The sequence below is a fragment of the Neovison vison genome, chromosome 4, assembly GCF_020171115.1.
Source record: "Neovison vison isolate M4711 chromosome 4, ASM_NN_V1, whole genome shotgun sequence".
In the NCBI taxonomy this organism is placed as follows: domain Eukaryota; kingdom Metazoa; phylum Chordata; class Mammalia; order Carnivora; family Mustelidae; genus Neogale; species Neogale vison.
Window position 1 is genome coordinate 210355155 of NC_058094.1, and position 14619 is coordinate 210369773.

Below are 14619 nucleotides of genomic sequence, written 5' to 3' on the forward strand. Positions count from 1 at the left end.
ATTTACAATTAATTTGAGGAGAACTGGCATGTTTACAACATTGTTTTCCCATTTAAGAATATTGTATGGCCTTTCATTTATTCAATTCTTAAGTAACATTCTGTTATCTTCAATAGATTCTGCCTGTATTAAAGTTTATTCTGAGATGTTGTAAGCTCTTGTGACTATTTTATTTTTTAAAAAATTTTATTTTATTTGACAGAGAGACAGTGAGAGAGGGAATACAAGCAGGGACAGAGGGAGAGGGCCATTTTATTTTATTTTAAAGATTTTATTTATTTATTTGACAGAGAAAGAAAGAGAGCCCAAGCAGGGGGAATGACAGGCAGAGGGAGAGGGAGAAGCAGACTCTACACAGAGCAGGGAGAGCCGATGCGGAACTTGATTGCACTATCCCCGGATCAGGACCTGAGCCCTGAGCTGCAGACAGTTGCTTAACCAACCAAGCCACCTCGCGTCCTCTTGTGACCATTTTAAAGGGGACTTTTCATTAAATTTTCTAGTTGGTTATTACAAGAAAAGGGAAGACTGATTTTCATGTTTACCTTGAATACAGTCTTAAGTTTTTCAGTTGAATCTCTTGAATTTCTTATGAAGATAGCTATATCATGTTCACGTGATACTGTTTTTTCTTAATTTGGTTTTTTATTTCCTTCATATTGCATTGGCTAAGATCTTCCATATAGTGTTGAATAAAATAAAAGAGATAATTGGGATTCTTTGTCCTGTTACGGACTTGAGCTGCAATACTTACTGTTTCTTGATTAGGTTTAATTTTTGAGGTTTTTGATATTTAACAAAAATTTTAGGTAAGGTAGTTTTCTTTTGTCTTCTATTTTTTTTTTAAGATTTTATTTATTTATTTGGCAGAGAGATATCACAAGTAAGCAGAGAGGCAAGCAGACAGAGGGGGGACGCAGGCTCCCTGTAGAGCAGAGAGCCCGACTCAGGACTCGATCCCAGGACCCTGAGATCATGATCCCAGCCGAAGTCAGAGGCTTAACCCACTGAACCACCCAGGCACCCCAAGAGGGTTTCTTTTTTTTTCTAATGAGTAGAAAATAAATTTTATTAATTTATTGTAAACACAAGTTGAGGTTATCAGACACATTTTCTTGTACTTGGTTAACATGGTGAATTACACTAATATGGCTTCTATTATTGAATCATCCTTCCATTCCTGGAATGGACTCTATATTTCATTACAGTAAAAATCTGGTAGAATTTTTTTGCAAGTTAAAAAAATTTTTTGAATATATACTTACAGCTGAGATCAGTCTTAAATTATTTTTCTTCTGATTTTGTTTTCAGGGTTATGTCACTTGTTAAGAATTGAACTGTAATCTTTTGTGCTCTGATACAGTTTAATTTATATAGTAATAATTTGTTTCTTGTGGGTTTGACAAAATTTGACTGCTAAATAATCTAGCTCTGGTCCTATTTTCAGAGGGGTAGGTAAATGAGCGCTTTGAATTTATTTTGTAGTGTTTTTATAAACTAAACCCTGTGGCTCAATTGTTAAGCGTCTGCCTTTGGCTCAGGACATGATCCCAGGGTCCTGGGATTGAGCCCCAAGTAGGGCTCCCTGCTGGTCAGGAGGCCTGCTTCTCCCTCTCCCACTCCCCCTGCCTACGTTCCCTCTCTCACTGTGTCTCTCTCTGTCAAATAAGTAAAATCTTTTTTAATAAATAAATTAATTAAATTAAACCGCTTGATGGCATGGATCATATTTTTGTTTTTACTGTAGCCCCAGCACCTAATAATATAGTGTTAGCCTTTGAAAGAAAAATGTTCTGAAAATTTGTTGAATGAATTTAAATGGGCATGAGTAGTGATTTTAATCAGCTAAAGTTTTATTTGAACTATGTTAATTTTTTCCTCTTTCTTTCTTTCTTTCTTTCTTTCTCTCTCTCTCTCTCTTTCTCCACAAAGTTCCACTCTTATCCTGGGGACCCAGCTTTAACTTTAGCATCTGGTATGTTGAACTTAGTGGCATTGATGATCCCGACGTAGTACAACCCTGTCTCAACTGGTATAGCAAGGTAGGACTGTATTTTAAAATCCTGATTTTATGTTTCTGATGTCTGTAAGGGGAGAAATGTGTCAAGCTTTGTCTTCATTTAGAAAAATTTAAAATACTGAGAATAATAATAACTAGAATGATTAATCAACTAACATTTATTATTTATATTCTGCCAGCTGCTAAGCAGTCTTTATAACTTATTTAATCATTACCATTCTGTGAGATAGGTACAATTATTATCCCTCTTTTATAGATGACGAAATGGAGCATGGAGAGTTTGAGTATCTTGCTCAAGTCCACACAGTTCACAATTAACTGTAAAGTGCCTAAGTCAGCATATAAACTCAGGCAGTCTAGTTCCAGAGTCTGCCATTTATATATATTATTAAACCTTTCTGATCCTGAATTTTGTTTTCAACCTATATTGATAGAAATTTTTAAACATGGTTTTTAGTGGGGACTGCTTTTATAACACATTACTCGATTGTGTTTGTTGAGTAAAATAGGAATATTTGCTTTTCCTTTAAATAATTTGAAATCGCTTCTGTAAGTATTATGATCTTATGCTTATAGGAAGTATAAAAATTATATTTAACAATTTTGTTCATAGATCATTTTATACCGTAGATACAGCTTGGAAAATGTCAGTTTAAGTTATTGAGAAGTAGGTCTTGTGGGTTTTTTGCATACCTTTTGTGCTTTGTTTTTTGCTTTTGACTCTCATAGCTTTTTTTTTTTCTTTTTTTCTTTTTTAAAATGGGGGGCTCACTCTTTCTTGTCAAGGAGATAAAGCTTCACTCTCTTCACTACTTCCTGTTACTTTTATTTGTGAGTAGGGGTGAACTGATCTACTCATAGGAGATTGGGAAACACTGTAAATTCTAAGGTTTTTCATATGGAATTTCAGCTCTTTTCTGGTTAGTTTAATTGAGGAACTCTGACTAATTTGTTTTTGGCATTTGATTATATTCAACTTAAAATAGAGGCTGAATTTTAGTATTTTCTGTATTTTTCATATATTCTTGGATTTCCTGTAATACTGTGAGATCTTTCAGGGTAGAGATGATATTTTTAAATGTTAAAAATTACCTTTACAGTGTTATGCACATAGTTGTATATACTTAGCATCTTCTAAATTCTTTTGGTTCTTTTAAAAAATAATGATTAAATTTCTCTGATACTTGAGTACAGTTTTCCCTTTAGCCTATGATGTGTGTGTGTGTGTATTTTACTACACTCACACCAATCTCTTGATATTGTAGGAAGTTGCAACACTGTGGAGAGATTATATTTGAGAACATAAAATTGTTCAGTCTTTTAAGTTCACTGCATTTATTATGAACCTCTAGCAATTAAAGTCTTCACCTCTTTGAGTTTCAATCTTTTTTTTAAAGTGTTGAAATACTATTATTTCATAAATTTTCTCCTATTGTATATCTATATGCAACCTGATAGAAAACTTAAGTTTTTATCTAAGCTCGTATTTTTGGCATTCATCCTAATAGGGGAGAGTTTGTACATTGAACATTCTTCTTTTTGGATTTTAGTTAATTGAGATTTTTGCTTTATAGCCATGTAAGAGATGAGGTAGCCCAGGCTTAGAAAAAAAATACAAAATTTAGGTAGTTGTCTTCTGATCATTTTGAGGCATAAACTCTGGTTTTTGAAATACATAAAACACTTGATAATATTTGCTTTTCATATAGTAACTTCAACTAAGAACCAAGAATAAAAAGCATAATATAACTTATGTATGTTATTTAATGGTTTCTGTGCATTCAGTATCAACATTGTAATCTGATGAGTAAATGCCATGGAAGTTACAATCTTTGTAATGTTAAGTGGTCTTTGATAAAGTTACTCTGCCTTTTTTTTTTTTTTTAAAGTTCAGGCTCTAGAATTAGGTTTGGTTTCATCTTTTTATATCTTCCATCTTCATGAACTAATACCTCTGGGTATATAGATATGTATATCTGTATATCTTCATGTCTTTTATGTCTTTCTGCTATATACTTTTGTGACTTTTGGCAAGTAATTACAGTTGACTAAGCTTCATCTTTGCCTTTCAAAGTGGAAATAATAACAAATAGTATAATGAATAGTATAATGAATAATAATAATAATGAATAGTATAATGCTTAGCACATAGTAAATGCTCACTTTAGGTTAGTTGTCTCCTGTTGCCTACAGTAATAACTAAGCAAATCTCTTCTTTTCATACTTTCTCTTGTGTTCCAGTAGTACCGTGAACAGGAAGCTATTCGCCTTTGTCTAAAACACTTCAGACAACACAACTATACAGAGGCCTTTGAATCGCTACAAAAAAAAACGAAGATTGCCCTAGAACATCCCATGTTAACAGATCTACATGATAAACTGGTGTTAAAGGGTGATTTTGATGCCTGTGAAGAATTGATTGAAAAAGCTGTAAATGGTATGTTATAAACATGTAAACTTTGGTTTTTTTAAGGTGATTTCAAGTGTATACAGAAACAGTTTTTTGAAAATAATATAATCTTATGCCAATTATTAGTTTACTTTTTCCCCGTTTTTACTCTATAAAGATTGTTAGCTTTTTGAATTATGTGCTTCTTTTATGTAAGATAGGTCCATAATGATACTTTAAAAAAAAGAAACATATTTGAACTCACATATCTAAATCTAAATTACCATCTTGGGAAACCATGGAAGCACGCATTTTCATCTATGAACGCTAACATTGACTAGCACTAAGCAATGTTACAAAAAGCCTTTAAATGTTGCCTTCCATTTTGGAGGCCTATTTCTTTATGTATTTTTATTGATAAAATTACCATTTTTAAGGGCATAATTTGGCATAATGGGTAGTTGGATATGTTAAAAATGTTATTAGTAGAAAGTTATAATGAATGAGGGTATTTGTACTGGAAACATCTGTGTGATATGGATGCTACATAATTGCTGATTTTCTTGAATGGTTTATAATCTGGTTTTGAAAATTGTGAATATTAGAACATGATATAATCTCCAAAGATAATTGTTTTGGAGGATGACATCTATTTGAATATTTAAGGTCTGGTATGGTCTGGTATGTTTTGTTATTTTTAAAGTGTCTGTTCTTATTTTATAGAATGGTATTCTTTTAAAAAATAATCTCTGCCAGTGACAAACAACAGAATAGGTGCTGTGGTATAATAGAAAAAAATATATAGGGGCACCTGGGTGGCTCAGCCAGTTAAGCATCTAGCTCTTGGTTTCAGCTCAGGTCATGATCTCAGGGTCTTGAGATTGAGTCTGGCTTTGGACTCTCTGCTCAGCAGGGAATTTGCTTAAGATTCTCTTCCTCTCTTTCTGCCCCTTGCCCCACTCACATGGTGTATGGGTATGTGTGTGGGTGTGTACTCTCTCAAATAAATCTTTTTAAAAATCTTTTTTAATAGCGTGGCTGGGTGGCTCAGTTGGTTAAGTGTCTGCCTTTGGCTTGGGTCATGATCTTTTTCATGGGATCAAGTCCCACTTTGGGCTCCCTGCTCAGTGGGGAACCCTTGCTCACGTGTGCTTGCTCTTTCTCCCTCTCTCTAAAAAAATGAATAAAAGTCTTCAAAAAATTGTTTTTGAATAAATATTTGGTCTTTGTCTCCTAAAACTCTTGGAATTTGGTGGAGGGACAAGAGTGTTTTTTTGTATGCTGAGATGAGAGGTGGCTGGGAGCCCTAGATCGCTTCAGATTTCCAGAAAGATCAAACTCTGTGTGTAGAGGGCTGAAACTTTCAGCTCCACCACCCAACCAGGGAAGGGAGAGGGGTCAGAGATTGAGTCCGATCACCGGTGACCAGTGTTTTAATCAGTTATGACTAGGTAATAGAGACTCAAAGGAGAAAAGAAAAAGGCCCTAAACATTGAGGTGCCTAAAGAGGTAGAAAACACACCCACACACATACACACACCACCACCCCCACTTACTCTGATGAGTTGCTAAACCTGAGGGGGAGCTGTGGGAACCCCAGATTTGTAGGTAATAAATAAGAAGTATGGGCCTGGGAGTCGGGGTTGGCATCTGAAGTGAGGATTGTCTCGTGGGACTGAACCCTTTACTTTACAGGGATCTGACGGTAACTTCAGGTAGATAGTGTCAGAATTGAATTGTTGGATACCCAGTTGGTGTCAGAAAATTGGAAAAATAGCTGGTGTGAGAAAAAAACCCCACACATTTGGTATTAGAAGCGTTGTGAGTGAAAACAGCTTAGTGCTCAGTATAAAACTTGTGGAATGGAGTTGGTCTTTTTTTTTTTTTTTTAACTAGGAAAAAAGTACATTAGACTTTCTCCAATCTCTGCTTTCATGTATTTTAATCTTATCTCTGTTATCATCCATTATTATTATGTGCTCATTTATCAGATGGGTTGGATATTTTACAACTGAAGAAAATGGAACCAGTGCTCCCTTCCTTGAGTTTATAAATTTTAAGTTAACTTAAAACGAATTGCTTCTGGCTCCATTGTTTTGTAATAACAAACCTGCTTCTCAGCCTTGTGCATTGTTACTGCTTATTTAATTGGTAATGATACTTGCAAATAAATGATTATTATGTTTGAAATAGAGTTAACTTTGGAGTATAAATAAATACAATATATATGATTATTAATATCTTCCCAAGCCATTAAAATACCACCAATGAAAGTATAAATCTGTGTATGCCATTTCTAAGAATGAATGCTATATATATATATATATATATATTTTAAGATTTTATTTGTTTATTTGACAGACAGACATCACAAGTAGACAGAGAGGCAGGCAGAGAGAGAGAGGGAAGCACTCTCCCTGCTGAGCAGAGAGCCCGATGCGGGACTCGATCCCAGGACCCTGGGATCATTACCTGAGCTGAAAGCAGCGGCTTAACCCACTGAGCCACCCAGGCGCCCCAAATGCTGTATTTTTTTAACCTAAAGATGAAGTCACAAGTATTTTCATGATTTGTTAGTTTTGCTTCAAATCTTTATCGTAAGGCGTGTAATATTTTGTTAAGGTAGATCTCAGTGAGAACAACAAAAACCTCTGGCAACTCTGTGCTGTCACTAAGCTGGAAACAGTTACATTTAAAAACTGTGTCTTTATCAATATACTCATTTAAGAGAAACTGTTAAGATTGTGTGCAGCTTTGATACCATAGGGGCTTAACTTACCTTACTGGCTCTAGGAAGGGCTCAAGTTTGAGGGAAAATTGGTAGTTATTCTTCCTGAGTTAGAACTAAGACATATTTTTTTGTACTCCTCAAATGGCTTGGAACAGTGTTTAGTTAATAAACATTCCTTCCAGGGTTGTTCAGTTTGCTGCTGACTTCACTGATGATGATTTGTTGGACAAATAAGGAAGTAAACACTGCAGAGTTTTTTGGCTTCTGCTCCACTAAAAACATAGCAGAGAAGGGCAAGAAGTTCCTGTTTGCTAAATAGGAAAGCCTAGGGAATCAAAAGCATCTTAAAATGGAGGAAACAAGAGCTTACGTTTAGTGTATCTTAGTATGTTCTTTAAATATGAGTATTTGAGATATTTGAGAGAAAGTGTTTCTAATAGACTTACTATTTGTTAGAAACACCCCTACATTTATAGTTAATTTCATTGCAGGTCCAGTACCCCTGGACCAATTATTGCTACTTTCTCCCTAACAGTGCCTGAGGAAGAAGTAGAATCCAGTGATGATGGACAGAAGTAATCACCTAGGAACAGGAAATAATCAAAGAAAACCTAACTTTCCTATGCAATGTTTATCTTATTTCCTCTTTAAATTACAGTTTGCTTTTGTGAGATAAAGAAGGGATAAAGTTTAATAAAGTGGTCCTAAAGTTTCAACTGGAGGTCTTTATCTCCTTCTCACTTTCCCTCATCCTCTCCCTTTCTCTCTTTCATCTCTTAAAATTTCTTCTCACTCCATGGCTTACGAGGTGGTGGATAATTATGTGGCAGGCCTGTTTCCCTCTCAACATTCTTCGTTTTTTAAGTGAGATCTCAAGTCTTGTTGGAGTTATCTTTGTGGCAGTGTTTTTAACTGCATATTTAATATTGTTAATGGCAACAGGGCTGTTCATATTCTGTATATCTTCTGAGTGAGCATTGGTAGTTTGTGTCTTGTAAGGAATATTCCCATTTCATCTAAATTGGTGAATTTATTGGCATAAAGTTGTTTATATCTTTATGACATCTTTATGTCATATCTTACTCTTGAAATTGGTGATGGTTTCTTTGTCTTTCTGTTTCATTTTCTCCCATTTCATTGATTTCTACCTTTATTATTTCCTTTTTTCTACATAATTCAGTTTTAATATGCTCTTCTTTTTCTAGTTTCTTAAAAATGAAAGCTGAGGCCATTAATTTGAGATCCTTCTTAACTAACAAAGCTTTTGGTGCTAAAGAGTTACCCTTGTACTGTAACTGAGCCAACATGAGTTCACTCCTGGTGAGTCAGAAACTGCACCAGGTTGAGTTGTTGCACAAAGAAAACTTTTATTTGCCGCAAAGGAGATCACAGGAAATGGCTTTCAGAGCTGTGACTCCCTGAGAGAGAGTGAATGGGTTCCTTTTGTTTAGGGTTAGGATGAATATTTAGGTTGGGAATCCTTGTCATCATATGTAGATGCTAGCATAAGATCACACACATGCCTTAAGGAAACATGCCTACACATACATTGTATGTATGTGAATGAAGCTGAGGCTCCTCCTTGGTTGGAGATTTTAGTATTATAATGAGGTAAAGGTAGTTGTTGTTCATTCCAGAGGTCACTCTATGCTCCTGTGCAGGTGCAGGTTCAGGGTTTAGCTCAAAAGGTTTGGGTGGTCTGGGCCTGCGGGAGTTCTTGTCAGGGCAGTCTCCATCACCTCAAGGGTGCTTTCCGGTTTCATTTACCTCAATTAAGAGCTAAACAGAAAAGAATAGCTTACGGAAAAATATAAGACAAAGGTTAGTGAGTACAAGCAGGTGGGCAGTGTTAGGTCTAGTTGGTGACTTAAACACTGCTAGCTGTGTAGCACAAATTGTGCTGTGTTTTTCATTTCTGTTCAGTTTACCATACGCATGCATAATGACCAGCCCGATGCCTTATTTTCTTTTGTGCCAGGATATTTAGTACAAGGGTGAGATGACATAATGATAGTGAATATCCCTATATAGTTCATGATCTCAAAACAGATGCTTGCAACATTTCATTGTGAAGTATGTTGTTTGATCTGGGGTTTTGGAGATCCTGTATTAGGTTACGAGTAACCTAATAGTAACCTATACGAGTAACCTATAACATAAACTCTTGCTAAGAGTTTATGTTATAAATGGGCATTGAATTTTACCACTTTTCCTCTATCTCTTGTGATACCATTTTTTCCTCCTAAATTCTATTAATACGTGAAATCCTAGTGATTGATTTTCTAATGTTAAAATTCAGATATACTTAACTTTGCATTTCTCAGATGAATCTTTCTCTTTTTTTTTTTTTTTTTTTTTTGGTCTTTTTTGGATTTAGGTGGACTTACGTTTTGTTAGAATTCTCCCAACTATATTTTCATTAATAAGATAGGCCTTGTAATTTTTCTTTATCTTACCTTTGTCTTCAGGTTTAGTATCCTTCTTACACTAATCCCACATGATGTGTTGAAGAGTTAGCCTTTTCTTTCTATAATCTGTATGTGTAAGATTTGAATTCTTTCTCATATGCTTGGTAGAATTTGTCATTATGCTATCTGTGCTTGGAAATTGCTTGGGGAAAGTATTTTTGTGTATCAGTTCAATTGATTTAAATGTTGTAAGACTATTCAAGGTTGTTTGGTTGGTTCAGTCTTTAACAAGATCCTTTTTTTGAGCAATTTGTCAGTTTCACTTAAAATTTCAACCTTGTGGGCATGAAAATATACCTAATATCCCCTTGTTTAATGTTTTCAGGATTTCTTAAAATATCTCTTTTCACTCCTTTTATTTCTCATTTATGAATTCTCCCCCCACCCCCATCACTATCACTGTCACCAGAAATTTATTAAGTTTATTGGTCTTTTGAGGAAACTAATTTCTGGCTTTTTGATTCTTTTGTTATTTGTAATGTCTTTGTTAAGTGTCTTCTTACTCTCTTTGGAAGTTGCCGTCTTTTTGTAACTAACTAAGGTGGATGCTTGGCATATTAATTTCCAGACTTGTTATTTTCCCATATATATATTTAAGGATATAAATTCCCCTCTATTTATTTTCTAGTTGTGCTATGAAGTATTTTCATTTTTGTCCAGTTCAACAATTTCATTATGAAATTTGTAGTTTTGTTTTTAATTTCCAAATTAAATATCCAAATTCCAGATTTTTTTTTTAAATTGTTGATAACTTATTTCTAGCATGAATGCATGGTGGTCAGATTACATATTCAGTAGAATTCTAGTTCTTTGAAATTTGATGAGACTTACTGTACAGTCTAGTTTGTTTAAGTTCTATAAACATATCATACCTACTTGGACAGAATATGAATTCTTTATTTATTGGGGTGGTTTTCTGTATATGCCTAATTGGTTCAGTTTGCCAACCATGTTCCACAAGTTTTCTTTACCAATAGTGATATTTTCTGTCAGATTCTCTAAGGTACTAAGAAAAACAAGTTAACTCTTTCCACTGTGATTTTGGAATTGCCCATCTCTTAGGGGTTTGTGCAATTTTGCTTTATATATTTTGAAGCCATGTGTCTAGATATTTACACAATTTAAATTCTTTAATTTTGTTTCTCATTTATGAAATGTGTTTTATCTCTGGTAGTGTTTTTTAATTTTTTTGTTTTAAATTTAATTAATTAACATTAGTTTCAAAAATAGAGGTCAGCGATTTATATAATACCCAGTGCTCATTACATCACGTGCCCATGTGCCCGTTAGCCCCCTCCCCTCCAACAACCCTCAGTTTGTTTCCTAGAGTTAAGAGACTCTTGTGGTTTGTCTTTCTCTGTGATTTCATCTTGTTGTATTTTTTCCTCTCTTCCCCTAGGATCCTCTGTTTTGTTTCTTAAATTCCACATATAAGTGAGATCATATGATGATTGTCTTTCTCTGAGTGAGTTATTTTTTTTTTAATATTTTATTTATTTGACAGAGAGAAATCACAACTAGGCAGAGAGAGAGGAGGAAGCAGGCTCCCTGCAGAGCAGAGAGCCTGATGCGGAACTGGATCCCAGGACCCTGGGATCATGACCTAAGCCAAAGGCAGAGGCCCTAAGGCACTGAGCCACCCAGGCACCCCTCTGACTGACTTATTTAACTTGCATAATATCCTCTAGTTTCATTCCTGTCGTTGGAAATGGCAAGTTTTCAAATTTTTTGATGGCTGAGTAGTATCCACACACACACATACACACCACATCTTCTTATCTGTTGGGCTCTTTCCATACTTTGGCTATTGTCCTATTGTGGGCATTGCTGCTATAAACATTGGGGTGAAGGTGCCCCTTTGGATCACTACATTTTTAATCTTTGGAGTAAATACCCAGTAGTGCAACTGCTGGGTTGTAGGGTAGCTCTATTTTCAACTTTTTAAGGAACCTCCATACTGTTTTTCAGAGTGGCTTGCATTTTAACCAGCTTGCATTCCTACCAACAGTATAAGAGGGTTCCCCTTTCTCTGCATCCTCGCCAACATTTTTGGTTTCCTGACATGTTAATTTTAGCCATTCTGACTGGTGTGAGGTGGTATCTCATTGTGCTGAGTGATACTGAGCTTTTTTTCATGTGTCTGTTGGGCATTTGTATGTCCTCCCTGGAGAAATGTCTGTTCATGTCTTCTGCCCATTTTTTGATTGGATTATCTTTTTTGGCGTGTTGAGTTTGTAGATTTTGGATAGTAGCCCTTTATCTGATAAGACATTTGCAAATATCTTCTTCCATTCTATCAGTTGTCTTCCGGTTTTGTCAACTGTTTTCCTTTGCTGTACAAAAGCCTTTTATCTTGATGAAGTCCCAATAGTTCATTTTTGCCTTTGTTTCCCCTGCCCTTGGAGACGTGTCTAGCAGAAGTTGCTGTGGCTGAGTTTAGTAGTGTTTTTGCTTCACGGTATAAATTGTTTTACATTAAGCTTTCATTTGGTAAGTATTTGCATAATGTTTCTTTTTTTTACCTTTTATTTTCAACCATTCTGTATCCTTTTTTTTTTAAAGAAGTGTCTCCTATAAATTTAGTTCAAAAAAATTTGCCTTCTTTTGATTTGAGCATTTATTTCATTTACATGATTGAATTGGTGGTAAATAAATAGATTTAATAATTACCATTTTATTGTATATACTTTGTCATGTCCCTTTTTTTGGTTGTTAACTCTTAAAACTTTTTAATCTTAGTTTTTTCTTTTTGTTTGGAAGCAACGTACTTTGTTTATCTAGACTATATTAGTCAAGAAATTACAGCAAGTATACATATTTAACAAAATTAATCAGTGCTTTTCCCCTTTTCCCATATTAGGACATAGTAGATTTTTCAACTCCCATCTGATCATCTTCCAACTCATAAGTTATTGTTCTTTATTTTGATACCACAAAGACCCTATAAAATATTACTAGTCTTATTATTACTGTATTCAGTCAGTGTTTGGTAATTTTACCCAAATATGTACTGATCTTTTTGTTCTTCAGTAATATTTGAATCATTGATCTTGTATCTTTTTTTTTTTTTTTAAAGACTCTTTATTTGCCAGTATGAGGTGGGGGAAGGGGTAGAGGCACAGGCAGACTTCCTGCTGAGCAGGGAGCCCGCCATGAGACTTAATCCCAGGACCCTGAGATCATGACCTGAGCAGAAGGCAGACATTTAACTGACTGAGCCACCCAGGTGCCCCGATCTTGTATCTAGGATCATTTTTCTTCTGCCTTAAGCATATATACTTTAGGATTTCTCCTCCACCTCCTCTCTTTTTAAAGAGAGAGAGAGAGAGAGTGAGTATGCATGGGAGCAGGGTGGGGGCAGAGGGAGAGAGAGAATGTTAAGCAGGCTCCAAGAGCCTGGGAAAGGTGCTCTGTCTCACTACCCTGAGATCATAACTAGAGCAAAAATCAAGAGTTGGACACTTTATTGAGCCACCCAGGCACCCCTGTCATCAATTTGTTGATGAGAAATGTGTGATAGAGGGTGCCTGGCTAGCTCAGTTGTTAAGCGTCTGCCTTTGGCTCGGGTCATGATTCCAGGGTCCTAGGATCAAGAGTCCCACATTGGGTTTCCTGCTTGGCGGGAAGCTTGCTTCTCCCTCTCCCACTCCCCCTGCTTGTGTACCCTCTCTTGCTATCTCTCTGTCAAATAAATAAATGAAATCTTTGGGGGAAAAAAAAAAGAAAGAAGTGAGAACTTTGGGTATGGGTTGAAGTACTATTGTATATGCTTTTTTTTTTAAACCTTGGATGAGGTTTGAACATTTTTTTTCTCTCTTGGTAAAAACTTCGTAAGTTTCATTTTTTTTTCTAATGTACTTTTTAAGAGGGTATTCACTATTGGAGACCAGAACAGCTTGTACCTAGTTAGGACTGTATGAAATGTGTTTATTATAGTCTTAATCATAGGGGGAAAAATGAGGTGGTGTTGGACCTGGAGACTTTAAATAGTTTGAAAATTGTTAGCAACTCAGTCTTAGTATGCTTTCTCCTAAGTGATACTTTCATTTCTTTTGTATAGTTTTACTTTTATCAGATCCTTCTGATTTCCTGCTGTAGATGTTTGTCAGAAAGAAATACTAGCAACTGCCTGACTTCCTCTTAAAGCATGGAAGTAATTTTTATACTTAGTTCACAGGAATGTTTAAATGCCTCACTTTTTATTTGTTTTTGAGATTTTCAAAACAGTAGAATGGGTGTTGTCATATTTTTGTAGATGAGAATGTCATTATTTCAACAGAGAGCCTAAATTTTTTTGCTGAATCATATAAAATATCTACAAGTAGGTATACCAAAACAAAAGGCTTATTAGTAGTAGCAAGATCTTTCAAGAATTAGAAATATAGGGAACATGGTGAAAGTTTGGGATGCAGAGGTGTCAACTTTCATTTATTTTTAGATCTTAAAAGGGAATTCTTTGAATTAAAACAAGATACTGAAAGTGTATTTTGAAAAAAATCCTTATCCTTCTTTAATCTTTGTACCATTTTTATTGATTGTTTCTAGGGATTTCAAGTTTATGACTGTTTTATTTCTAGAAATTAAACCTGTTCTGTTTAAAAATGAAATTTTAGGATACCTGAGTGGCTCATTTGGTTCAGCAGCGGGCTCTTGGTTTCAGCTCAGGTCTTGCTCTCACAGTCATGGGATCAAGCCCTGTGTCGGGCTCCACACTCAGCACAGAGTCTGCTTGAGATTCTCTCCCGCTCCTTCTGCTCCTCCCCCAGCCACTCACACACACACACTCTCTCTCTCTCTAAAATAAAATAAATAAAATCTATTAAAAAAATAAAGTTTCTGTAGCATGTACTATTGCTATTTACCAAAGCCTTAAAAAGCATTTGCACTATTTGTATTTTCTTTTTACAGACATAAAGAAAATTCTTAAAGCATGACATTTCATTGAAAGTTATTATATAGCTATGCCATCTAACCTACTCCAGATCCATCTGGACTGTTTATTGATAACCCA

At 35.2% G+C, this 14619-nt stretch overlaps 1 protein-coding gene across 4 annotated transcripts in view; it reads left to right on the forward strand.

The window, feature by feature from the left end:
- MKLN1 (muskelin 1) overlaps nucleotides 1-14619 on the forward strand; it is a 335662-nt gene that overhangs the window by 232010 nt on the left and 89033 nt on the right. For all 4 annotated transcript variants that reach the window (XM_044246581.1, XM_044246580.1, XM_044246579.1 and 1 more), the window contains 2 exons: nucleotides 1933-2042; nucleotides 4265-4457. In XM_044246581.1, coding sequence (XP_044102516.1) covers nucleotides 1933-2042; nucleotides 4265-4457 — 303 coding nt within the window. The remainder of the gene's footprint in view (nucleotides 1-1932; nucleotides 2043-4264; nucleotides 4458-14619) is intronic.